We start from the raw sequence: 12896 nt of genomic DNA on the forward strand, positions 1-12896 counted from the left end.
AAGGTCAATTGTTTTGGCTAAACGATAAGAAAATTAGATTCAATCAAAGTCTGAAAGAGAGTCGTAATAGATATTGTGCAGCTACAGAAAATGTGATAAAAATTCCCTGTAGATTAATTTGGCCAAGTCATGATCCATACAGGGTTCTAGATCAGTCATTCATGACAACTCTTCATAAAGCCATGATGGCGCTGACTTTTGTATTGTACGTTGTTTAAGTCCATCATAGTGAATGAACTCAAACCTGAACCAAATACTGATGTAAGACATTAGTAGCTTCAGCCTTACCATTTAAAGTCGAGGGTACAAGTGAGTAAGCTCCCTGGGTTATGAGTGTGTGTATGTGTGTACCTTATTGGAGGCCATCTCGCTGACGGAGTGGCGTGTCTTCAGAGTATCCAGCTGCTCCAGACACCAGTCCAGCTCGTCCAGAGTCTCCACGGCCAGCTGCTGAAACGGCTCCTCTGTCACACCGACACAAGGACAACACACAATGAGACGAGCACGCGATTTAACGTTCTTTTAACGTTCAACCTTCATGCAAGAATCAATTATTCAATCTCAAAGTCCCCTTTGCTGTTTATATCAATGGTTAAATCATCAGTTTGCTTTAATATCAGATTGAATCTAATACTAATCTTACCCGAATTGCTAAATGGTTGAATGTGTAGTGTAGAACTCAACCAATCAAAACCTTTTCAAAGACTCACCTGCTAAGCTTGTATTTAACATGGACGGTGGATTACTGCCAATTCTCCTGTGGACACACAGACATCCCAGTTTTGAGTAAAGTTGATATCTATGTACTGTGTCTATGTATTGTTCACTTCATCATTATAATCAACAGGGGGCACGTGGGTTTGGGTTTGAGAGGCGCCAAAGAGGATGGATGACGTTTTACATGTTCCTGACCAACTGTTGGTTTTTTGCGATGTTTGTAACTTCTTTTTTTAACTTATTTTGTACATACTGTTGCTGCTATTGTCTCTAATGACCGAATAATAACTTCTGGACATCAGAACAGCAATTACTTACCACAAACTGGAAGAAGCTTTTTCCTTTAACGAGTCCGATGAGAAGGATATACTGCTCTTCTGGGAACAGGCTCAAATCCCCGTCATTTCCATGAAGAAAAGACGGAGGAAAAGAGGACGCAGATCGGGTTGCCTTCGGAGAATCCGTAGGCGAGCGAGTAAACTCCGACTGCCTTCCGTTCTACTTGCTAACATGCAATCGTTGGAAAATAAAATGAATGACCTACGATTACGATTATCCTACCAACGGAACATTAAGAACTGTAATATCTTATGTTTCACAGAGTTGTGGCGGAATGACGACATGGATAATATAGAGCTGGGGGAATTTTCCATGCACCGGTAGAACAGAGATGCTACATCTGGTAAGACGAAGGGTGGGGGTGTGTGTCTTTTTGTCAATAACAGCTGGTGCACAATGTTTATTGTTGAAGCAGTTTCGAGGTATCGCTCGCCTGAGGTAGAGTACCTTATGGTAAGCTGTAGACCACACTATCTACCAAGAGAGTTCTCATCTATATTATTTGTAGCTGTCTATTTAGCACCACAGACCGATGCTGGTACTAAGACCGCACTCAACCAACTCTATAAGGCCTGATCAAACAAGAAAATGCTCACCCAGAAGCGCCGTTCCTAGTGGCCGGAGACTTTGATGCAGGCAAACTTAAATCAGTTTTACCAAATTTTTACCAGCATGTCACATGCAACCAGAGGGAAAAGACTGTAGATCACCATTACTCCACACACAGAGATGCATACAAAGCTCTCCCCTGCCATCCATTTGGAAAATCTGACCATAATTATATCATCCTGATTCCTGCTTACAAGCAAAAACTAAAGCAGGAAGTACCAGTGACTCGCTTAATACAGTGGTCAGATGACGCGGATGCTAAGCTACAGGACTGTTTTGCTAGCACAGACTGGAATATGTTCCGGGATTCATCCAATGGCAATGAGGAGTATACAACCTCAGTCATCGGCTTCATCAATAAGTGCATCAACGACTTCGTCCCCACAGTGACGCTCGTCGGATGTGGCAGAGCTTGAAAACTATTATGGACTACAAAGAGCTGCCCAGTGACGTGAACCGACCAGATGAGCTAAATGCCTTTTATGCTCGCTTCGAGGCAAGCAACACTGAAGCATGCATGAGAGCACCAGCTGTTCTGGATGACTGTGTGATAACGTTCTCGGTAGCCGATGTGAGCAAGACCTTTTAAACAGGTCAACATTCACAAAGCCGCGGGGCTAGACTGATTACCAGGACATGTACTCAAAGCATTCGCGGAGCAACTTGCAAGTGTCTTCACTGACATTTTCAACCTCTCCCTGACTGTAATACCTACATGTTTCAAGCAGACCACCATAGTCCCTGTGCCCAAGGAAGCGAAGGTAACTAGCCTAAATTATTACCGCCCGTAGCACTCACATCAGTAGCCATGAAGTTCTTTGAAAGGCTGGTCATGGCTCACATCAACAGCATCCTCCCCGATACCCTAGACCCACTCCAACCGCCCCAAAAAATCCACAGATGATGCAATCTCAATCGCACTCAACACTGCCCTTTCCCACTTGGACAAAAGGAAAACCTGTGAATATGCTGTTCATTGACTACAGCTCAGCGTTCAACACCATAGTGCCCACGAAGCTCATCACTAAGCTAAGGACCCTGGGACTAAACACCTCCCACTGCAACTGGATCCTGGACTTCCTGACGGGCCGCCCCCCAGGTGGTAAGGGTAGGGAACAATACATCTGCCACGCTGATCCTCAACACTGGGGCCCCTCAGGGGTGTGTACTTAGTCCCCTCCTATAGTCCCTGTTCACCCACGAATGCCTGGCCAAACACGACTACAATAGTGGCCTGATCACCGACAACGATGAGACAGCCTATAGGGAGGAGGTCAGAGAACTGGCAGTGTGGTGTCAGGACAACAACCTCTCACTCAATGTGAGCAAGACAAAGGAGCTGATCGTGGACTACAGGAATAGGAGGACCGAGCATGCCCCCATTAACATCAACGGGGCTGTAGTGGAGTGTGTCGAGAGTTTCAAGTTCCTTGGTGTCCACATCACCAACGAACTATCATGGTCCAAACACACCAAGACAGTCGTGAAGAGTGCAAGACAAAACATTTTCCCCCTCAGGAGACTGAAAAGATTTGGCATGGGCCCCCAGATCCTCAAAGTTCTACAGCTACACAATTGAGAGTATCCTGACCGGTTGCATCACCGCCTGGTATGGCAACTGCTCGGCATCTGACCGTAAGGCGCTACAGAGGGTAGTGCGTACGGCCCAGTACATCACTGGGGCGAAGTTTTCTGCCAACCAGGACCTATATAATAGGCAGTGTCAGAGGAAAGCCCATCACATTGTCAGAGTCTCCAGTCACCCAAGTCACAAACTGTTTTCTTTGCTACCGCATGGCAAGCGGTAACGAGGCGCCAAGTCTAGGACCAAGAGGCTCCTTAACAGCTTCTACCCCCAAGCCAGCAATTCATCAAATGGCCACTTGACTGTTACATTGACCCCCACCCATTTGTTTTGTACACTGCTGCTACTCACTATTTATTATCTATGTGTAGTCACTTCAACCTTACCTACATGCACAAATTACCTCAACCAACCTGTACCCCTGCACACTGACTCGGAACCGGCACCCCCTGTGTATAGCCTCGTTATTGTTATGTTATTCTGTTACTTTTTATAATTTTTTTGATTTTTTTTACTTTAGTTTATTTGGTAAATATTTTCTTAACTCTTCTTGACCTGTACTGTTGGATAAGGGCTTGTAAGTAAGCATTTCACCATAAGGTCTACACTAGGTCTATGTTGTATTCGGCATATGTGACAAATAAAGTTTGATTTGTAGACTGAACTTACTTGCTGGGTTGACGATCTTGCTGATGGGTCAAAACGGCGAAGTTGCTTCTTACCGTCCTCAAACTGGCAAGTACCTACAAGAACGGACAAGATTAATATACAGTACCAGGCAAAAGTTTGAACACCCCTACTCAATCAAGGGTTTTCTTTATTTTTACTGTTTTCCACATTGTAGAATAATAGTGAAGACATCAAAACTATGAAATAACACATATGGAATCCTGTAGTAACCAAAAATAGTTAAACAAATCAAAATATATTTTGTATTTGAGATTCCTCAAAGTAGCCACCCTTTGACTTAATGATAGCGTTGCACACACTTGGCATTCTCTCAACCAGCTTCATGAGGTAGTCACCTGGAATGCATTTCAATTAACAGGTGTGCCTTGTTAAAAGTTAATTTGTGGAATTTCTTTCCTTCTTAATGCGTTTGAGCCAATCAGTTGTGTTGGGACAAGGTAGGGGTGGTATACAGAAGATAGCTCTATTTGATAAAAGACCATGTCCATATTATGGCAAGAATAGCTCAAATAAGCAAAGAGAAACGACAGTCCATCATTACGACATGAATGTCAGTCAATCCGGAAAATGTCAATAACTTAGAAAGTTTCTTCAAGTGCAGTCGCAAAAATCATCAAGCGCTATGAAACTGCTCTCATGAGGAACGCCCAGGAATGGAAGACCCAGTTACCTCTGCTGCAGAGGATAAGTTCATTAGGGTTACCAGCCTCGGAAATTGCCGCCCAAATAAATGCTTCACAGAGTTCAAGTAACAGACACATCTCAACATCAACTGTATCAGAGGAGACTGCTTGAATCAAGCCTTCATGGTCGAATTGCTGCAAAGAAATCACTACTAAAGGACACCAATAATAATAAGAGACTTGCTTGGGCCAAGAAACATGAGCAATGGAAATTAGACCGGTGTAAATCTGTCCTTTGGTCTGATGAGTCCAAATGTGAGATTTTTGGTTCCAACTGCCGTCTTTTCGGTGAATGAATGTTCGCTTCATGTTCCCGCATGTTCCCACCGTGAAGCATGGAAGAGGAGGTGGGATGGTGTGGGGGTGCTTTGCTGGTGACACTGTCTGTGATCTATTTAGTATTCTAGGCACAATTAACCAGCACGGCTACCACAGCATTCTGCAGTGATACGCCATCCCATCTGGTTTGTGCATAGTGGGACTGTCATTTGTTTTTCAACAAAACAATGACCCAACACACCTCCAAGCTGTGTAAGGGCTATTTGACCAAGTAGGAGAGTGATGGAGTGCTGCATCAGATGACCTGGCCTCCACAATCACCCGACCTCAACCCAACTGAGATGGTTTGGGAAGAGTTGGACCGCAGAGTGAAGGAAAAACAGCCAACAAGTGCTCAGCATATGTGAGAACTCATTCAAGACTGTTGGAAAAGCATTCCAGGTGAAGCTGGTTGAGAGAATGCCAAGAGTGTGCAAAGCTGTCATCAAGGCAAAGGGTGGCTACTTTGAAGAATCTAAAATCTAAAATATATTTTGATTTGTTTAACAATTTTTTTGGTTACTACATGATTCCATATGTGTTATTTCATAGTTTTGATGTCTTGACTATTATTCTACAATGTAGAAAATAGCAAAAATAAAGAAAAACCCTTGAATGAGTAGGTGTGTCCAAACTTTTGCCTGGTACTGTACATCCTCTCTACTACCTAATTGTGATAGTCGAGGTACTTCATGTATGAATAAAAACATTTAGAATATATTATATGCATACTCCGTGAAGTGTTACAATTGAACATTTAACCCCACAAAAGGGCTAAGCATACACTGCAATGGAGTACATTTAAACTCTCTTATGCCTTGATCAAACCGACAGTGTTATTGCGCAAATGGTACGCTGCATCCTCTGGATATGTGTGCAACAAAAGTTCAACATTCACCTTCTGTTACCATTTCTGGCAAGCTGTTTACACATACAGTTTGACGCATATGTTCGATAAATCCAACTTATGCACCACACAAAACGCACTGCAACTGCCTTTGCAACTTAATACTGCAAGTCAAACGCAACTTTCTATTGGAAATGTATGTACTTCTGGTGTACCAAAATGCTAAAACGCTGTTGGTGTGATCGAGGCGTTAGTGTTAAATAGTGGCTTGCTATAGTTCATTTTCAACACTTTTCAAAACAAGCAAGCACTAGCGGTGCCCCTGAGCCATCATAATTACAGGCTGATGAAGAGTGAACCCCCTCGTTAGCCCCCACCCTCCCATACGTCACACATGTCAGAGTCTGGGCACCAATCTAAATCATGAGTCAGCACGTTAAACAGGATGGTATCTGGTTTCCCGCATCAGCCGTATCGAGGAACGCCATGTTGGATTCCTCGCTTGTTGAGTAAAGTGAGTGCGGTTATGACGCACGTCCTCTGTCACGGGCCTGGCTGCTGCAATGTGCCAGCCACATGCCAAAGGCTGTTCCGGTGGCCGTCTACTAGTGTCACTGGCACCTATAGTGACAGCTGTGACTTCACTGACAACAACCTTTTGTAGTTCTCTTTTTTTTTAAAGCTTATTATTACTCAGAATCAGTCAGTGTTCAGTTACGTTATTTATTTCCTTGTTGTGTTGGTGCGCATAATGACGGTGAAGTTATATAACCAGTGGGCAGATTAGAGGTCACATTCCAAATGACAGGGAGAATTTGGCTTGGCAAACCAGAGCGTGCTTAAAACCAGTGGGATAGATTCTAACCCATGCTGGCAGCGATACATTGTACATGTGCTCCAGAGTCAGTAGCCTAGACCGCTTGTCCATACCAGGCCAATTCGTTAACCATTTATTCAGCTGAAAAACACAGGACAGAATATTTCCAAAACTAACCTGTGCAAATGGTGTCACAATCATGTCTTCTCCATGTCTATAATGGGGCAAAAATTATGACATTTAGGTTAAATCCAGATATTGGTTTAGGCTCTGGTCTTACATTTTTAAAAGTACATTAACAGAATCAGTGAAAAGGTTAAACAAAATTGCAACAATTTAGTGTGCGTACAATATTTAAGTTAAATCCAACATGACTACTATGGTACTAATGTCTACTGTGCACTTTAAACATTTGCATTTAATCCTAAATCAAGACAGTTGATCAATGTCTGTGAAAAAACACTTCAACAACCTGCAGACCGACATCAAAGCAAAGAACGCAACGAATAAAGGTAGACCAGACCGGGTGAAATTAAGGTCAAACAAAGGATGCCATGCACTGTACATTATAGGAACCGTGAGGTAGGGAGAAATGAAAGTCCAACTGGTAAAGTTACAGGGTTGAGGTTATGCTAGGGTATTTTTCTTGAAGCTTCACATGCAAAAGAAAAAAGGCTTTTCTTGGGGTCACAGGAAAAACATGGGGAGGGGTAATTTTTTTTGTCACTGGTGCCATGGGGAGGATGATGGCTCTGAAACCTGTAATGGAGAATGCAGAACAGGCCTTTGAGGGGACAAATCAGTATTTTGTCAAGTTCTTCTCACCGAGACAACCAGTTGACTTCCCAGTGCTTCAAGCTTTCTTCCCTTTAAAAACAGAGGCAAGAGTTGGTGACCTGCAACCGATTCATCACAAACTAAGGTGTTTAGACACAGGGAAACTGTCTTAGGCTGATGTAGGCTGGAAAAATAAACTGAAGAAGTAAAAAAAACAAGAAAGTCGCTCATTCTTCCAACTTTGGCTGCAGTCCAAACATCTTATTTTTACCCCCTCAGCCCTCGTGCTAGCAACTCTCCCTCGGGAGCGAGTGAAGAACTTTGTTCACTTGTGGGGTTGATATGACCCACAAATCAATGCAAACTGTAGTCATTTGTCAAACTCCGGTGGCTGCGAAGTTTCAAATAAAGTCAATATGGCTGCATGTCAGACAAACTTTTGACGCTAGCCTGCTAAAAAATATATAAATAAAATAACATTTTATTGGTCACATATACATAATCAGCAAATGTTATTGCAGGTGTAGCGAAATGCTTGTGTTCCTAGCTCCAACAGTGCAGTAGTATCTTAAAATGATTCACAACAATACACACATCTGAAAGTAAAAGAATGGAATTAAGAGTGGCATTGACTAAAATACAGGAGAATAGAATACAGTATATACATATGAGATGAGTAAAGCAGTATGTAAACATAATTTAAACAGTATTAAAGTGACTAGTGTTCCATTATTAAAGTGGCCAGTGATTCCAAGTTTATGTATATACGGCAGGAGCCTCTAAGGTGCAGTGTTGTGTAACAGGGTGGATGCCGGCTAGTGATGGCTATTTAAGCGTCTGATGGCCTTAAGATTGAAGCTAATTTTCAGTCTCTCAGTCCCAGCTTTGATGCACCTGTACTGACCTCGCCTTCTGGATGATAGCGGGGTAAACAGGCTGTGGCTCGGGTGGTTGATGTCCTTGATGATCTTTTTGGCCTTCCTGTAACATCAGGTGCTGTAGGTGTCCTGGAGGGCAGGTAGTTTGCCTCCGGTGATGCTTTGGGCAGACCGCACCACCCTCTGGAGAGTCCTGCAGTTGCAGGCAGTGCAGTTGCCGTACCAGGCTGACAGGATGCTCTCAATTGCACATCTGTAAAAGTTTGAGGGTTGTAGGGGCCAAGCCAAATTTCTTCAGTCTCCTGAGGTTGAAGAGGCGCTGTTGCGCCTTCTTCACCACACTGTCTGTGTGGGTGGACCATTCCAGATCGTCAGTGATGTGTACTCTGAGGAACTTTAAGCTTTCCACCTTCTCAACTGCGGTCCCTTCAATATGGATAGGGGCTTGCTCACTCGGCTGTTTCCTGAAGTCCACGATCAGCTCCTTTGTTTTGTTGACGATGAGTGAGAGGTTATTTTCCTGGCACCACTCTCCCAGGGCCCTTACCTCCTCCCTGTAGGCTGTCTAGTCAGTGTTGGTAATCAGGCCTACTACTGTTGTGTCGTCTGCAAACTTGATGATTGAGTTGGAGGTGTGCATGGCCACGCAGTCATGGGTGAACAGGGAGTACAGGAGGGGGCTGAGCACGCACCCTTGTGGGGCTTCTGTGTTGACAATCAGCGAAGTGGAGGTGTTATCTATGGTGTTGAATGCTGCACTATAGTCAATGAACAGCATTCTTACATAGGTATTCCTCTTGTCCAGATGGGATATGGCAGTGTGCAGTGCCATGGCTATTGCATCGTCTGTGGATCTATTGGGGCGGTAAACATATTCAAGTGGGTCTAGGGTATCAGGTAAGGTAGAGGTGATATGATCCTTAACCAGCCTCTCAAAGCACTTCATGATGACAGAAGTGAGTGCTGCGATAGTCATTTATTTCAGTTACCTTTGCTCTCATGGTTACATGAACAATGGTGGACATCTTGAAGCAAGTGGGGACAGCAGACTGGGATAGGGAGAGATTTAATATGTCCGTAAACACTCCAGCCAGCTGGTCTGCGCATGCTCTGAGGACGCGGCTAGGGATGCCGTCTGGGCCAACAGCCCTGCGAGGGTTAACAACCTTAAATGTCTTCCTCACGTTGGTCACGGAGAAGAAGAGCCCAAAGTCCTTAGTAGTGGCCCGCATCGGTGACACTGGGTTGTCCTCAAAGTGGGCAAAGAAGGAAGACATCAGACATCAGTGAAGACATCAGTGTCCACGATGTGGCTGGTTTTCCCTAGACCGTGATTGTCTGTAGACCCTGAAACATATGTCTCGGGTCTGAGCCTTTAAATTGCGACTCCGTTTTGATTGTTTTGCCTGTTTGATTGTATTCAGCCATAGTCACCTTGCCATGGTTAAATACTGTGGTTCGCACTTTCAGTTTTGCCCGAATGCGGCCATCTATCCACTGTTTCTGGATTGGGTAGGTTTTAATAGTCACAGTAGGTACAACATCTCCTATACACTTCCTGATGAACTCAGTCACCGTATCTGTGTATTTGTCAATGTTATTCTCAGAGGCTAACCGGAACATATCCCAGTCCGCGTGATCAAAACAATCTTGAAGCATGGATTCCGATTGGCCAGACCAGTTTTGAATAGACCTTACCACGGGTATTTCCTGTTTGAGTTTCTGCCTATAGGAAGGGAGGTGCAAAATGGAGTCATGATCAGGTTTGCTGAAGGGAGGGCGGGGGAGGGCCTTGTAGGCATTTCGAAAAGTTGAGTAGCAGTGGTCCAATGTTTTACCAGGGCGAGTACTACAGTCAATGTGTTGGTAAAACTTTGGTAGCGTTTCCCTCAAATTTGCTTTGTTAAAATCCACAGCTACAATAAATGCCGCCTCAGGATATGTGGTTTCCAGTTTGCAAAAAGTCCAGTGTAGTTCTTTGAGGGCCGTCGTTGTATCGGCTTGAGGAGGAATATACACGGCTGTGACTATAACCGAAGATAATTTTCTTGGGAGGTAATACGGTCGGCATTTGATTGTGAGGTATTCTAGGTCGGGTGAAAAAAAGGACTTGAGTTTCTGTATGTTATCACAATCACACCATGAGTGGTTAATCATGAAACATACACCCCCGCCTTTCTTCTTCCCGGGGAGTTCTTTATTCTTGCCGGCGCAATGTACTGAGAACCCAGATGGCTGAATGGATATATATTCTGAGAGAGCCATGTTTCCGTGAAACAGAGTATGTTACGATCCCTGATGTCTCACTGGAAGGAGATCCTCGCCCTGAGTTCGTCTACTTTATTATCCGGAGACTGAACATGAGCGAGTAATATACTCAGAAGCAATGGATGGTGTGTTGTATTCCTGTTCGTAACGCTGGTGAGTTACCGCCGCTCTGATATCCAAAAGTTATTTCTGGCTTTATGTAATAACACCCAAAAAATTATGTGTTTATAATATAAGAAATAACACACAAAAAAAAAATACTACAAGTTGCTTAGGAGCTAGACACAGAGCTGCCATGTCTGTCTGTGCCATCTACATCCTGTTTTTTTAAAGAAAGGCACATTTTTTGTCCATTAAAATAACATCAAATTGATCAGAAATACAGTGTAGACATTGTTAATGTTGTAAATGACTATTTCAGCTGGAAATGGCAGATTTTTTAATGGAATATCCACATAGGCGTACAGAGGCCCATTATCAGTAACCATCACTCCTATGTTCCAATGGCACGTTGTGAGCTAATCCAAGTTTATAATTTTAAAAGGCTAATTGATCACTAGAAAACCCTTTTGCAATTATGTTAGCAATAAAACTGGCCTTCTTTAAACCCGTTGAGTATCTGGAGCATCGGCATTTGTGGGTTTGATTCCAGGCTCAAAATGGCCAGAAACAAAACACTTTCTTCTGAAAGAAGAAATCAAAATAATGAAAATGGCTGTCTGGTAGCCTCAATAAATAGAGAAAGATTTGTAGTTGAATAAGTCGTTGCATGTACAGATTAGTTTTTTACTTGACTTGAAAAAACTTGTGACTCGACTTGTTCTTAGATTGCATGCTTAAGTCTTGACCTGTTATACTCGGGACTCGACTTGAGACTCGGACCTTGTGACTTGAGACTTGCTTGTGACTCAAATAATAGTGACTTGGTCCCACCTCAAACCTATCATCTGGTTTGCTTGGTTAGCAAGGTAGGAATGAAGCTAGCTAGCCTGTTATGCTAAACATGATGCTAACTATTTAGCTAGCTAACGTCAGCAAGCTAAATTGATGGCTCTGAGTCTGGCTGGAATTGGCAGGAGCCCCACCTGTTTTGAGCCCCAACAGTTTAGCTTTTTTTTTTTTTTTACAAAATAATAATGTTTTGCGCCTGTTTTGCATGTTATTTTCGCATTAATACATGTCAGTTTGCAAACAATGTAAAAAAAATATACAAAAAAATAATTGACTTAATAAAGCTGCATACAAACTTGGTCTCACCCTAATAATTTGGTCCCTTTTCCCTCAGAATTTAGCCTACTGACTTAGTGGTGCACATGTAGCCTATAGTCTGTTTTAGATAAATGTAATCATCTAATATTGTAAGAGCTTTCATTGTCTGCTTATATGCCCCCTTCATTTATCCTACGTTTCTGACTTAGTGTTTAGGGAGAATATTGTAAAAACGGCTCATGTTCGGAATCCTGTCGCTGTACATTTCAAAAGTGCTGAACAAATAGTTATATTGACTACGTCTGTCCAAGCTCGCTCATTAATGTCTTAATCGAAATTACGGATTGCTTCTTATCCCGCCGTCATCCCCTTATGCCATAGTTTGTGCATCTCAATTGTCAGTAGAAACCACATTTGTTTAATCCAGTCAGCCATATCAGCTATGTTTTTTAAAAGGCAGTAAATGAGGCTGAATGAACTGTTTCACTGCCAGACAAGGCTCGCTGGTAGCCCGGTGTAGCATTGGTAAGGTGTTGCGACTGCTGTGGGATGGCTTTATGTAGGCCCTAACATTTTGTGGGCACCTTTTGTGACCATTACAATGCAATTAATGTATTGTTTAGTGTTGTGTTGTGTAGTGGCTTTGCTGGCATGCATCTAAACATTTTTTTTTTGCTCCACAAAGATTTACATGCTAAAATCACCACTGGGTAAGAGTTTGGGGAAACGTTAGTTACAGCATGGTAAGGGTGAATTAAATTCTTCAACCTCTTAGTAGCTAGCTAGCAACATTAGCGAAGCCAGCTGGAGTCACATATTGGCTACCTAGCAACATGACATAATTTCTCATTTCTGGAGGCAGTGGAAACCCAATTTGAGCTTGCCCACCAAGGCCAACCCAACCTGGGTTGACTTTAAAGTGCCAATGGAAACAGGGCTCTTGTTGTTAGTAAAGTCTAATTAAAATGAAGATGGAAATGAATAATGCCTACTTGAATTTGCCTACTTTCAGCACCATGAGCTGTCTATTTCCGATTGATTGTGCCGCAGCTGCTACTTCAAGTTCAGCACCACAATGTAAGTTACTCGAATCTGGCTTATTGTGAAGAGAATAACTCTGATAAATGCAGTACTAGTCAAAAGTTTGGACACACCTACT

General features: G+C 43.0%; 1 protein-coding gene across 2 annotated transcripts in view; it reads right to left on the reverse strand.

Annotated features, from left to right (window-relative positions):
- Positions 1-12896, reverse strand: part of LOC109872089 (cAMP-specific 3',5'-cyclic phosphodiesterase 4D-like) — a 97356-nt gene that overhangs the window by 17728 nt on the left and 66732 nt on the right. Inside the window, exons 3-7 of one of the 2 annotated variants that reach the window (XM_031806801.1) lie at positions 7431-7472; positions 6783-6819; positions 3920-3993; positions 711-757; positions 352-464 (exon numbers count right to left, since the gene is read on the reverse strand). In XM_031806801.1, coding sequence (XP_031662661.1) covers positions 352-464; positions 711-757; positions 3920-3993; positions 6783-6819; positions 7431-7472 — 313 coding nt within the window. The remainder of the gene's footprint in view (positions 1-351; positions 465-710; positions 758-3919; positions 3994-6782; positions 6820-7430; positions 7473-12896) is intronic. The other variant, XM_031806802.1, reaches the window with a different exon arrangement.

The sequence above is a fragment of the Oncorhynchus kisutch genome, linkage group LG27 (assembly GCF_002021735.2).
Source record: "Oncorhynchus kisutch isolate 150728-3 linkage group LG27, Okis_V2, whole genome shotgun sequence".
Lineage (NCBI taxonomy): Eukaryota > Metazoa > Chordata > Actinopteri > Salmoniformes > Salmonidae > Oncorhynchus > Oncorhynchus kisutch.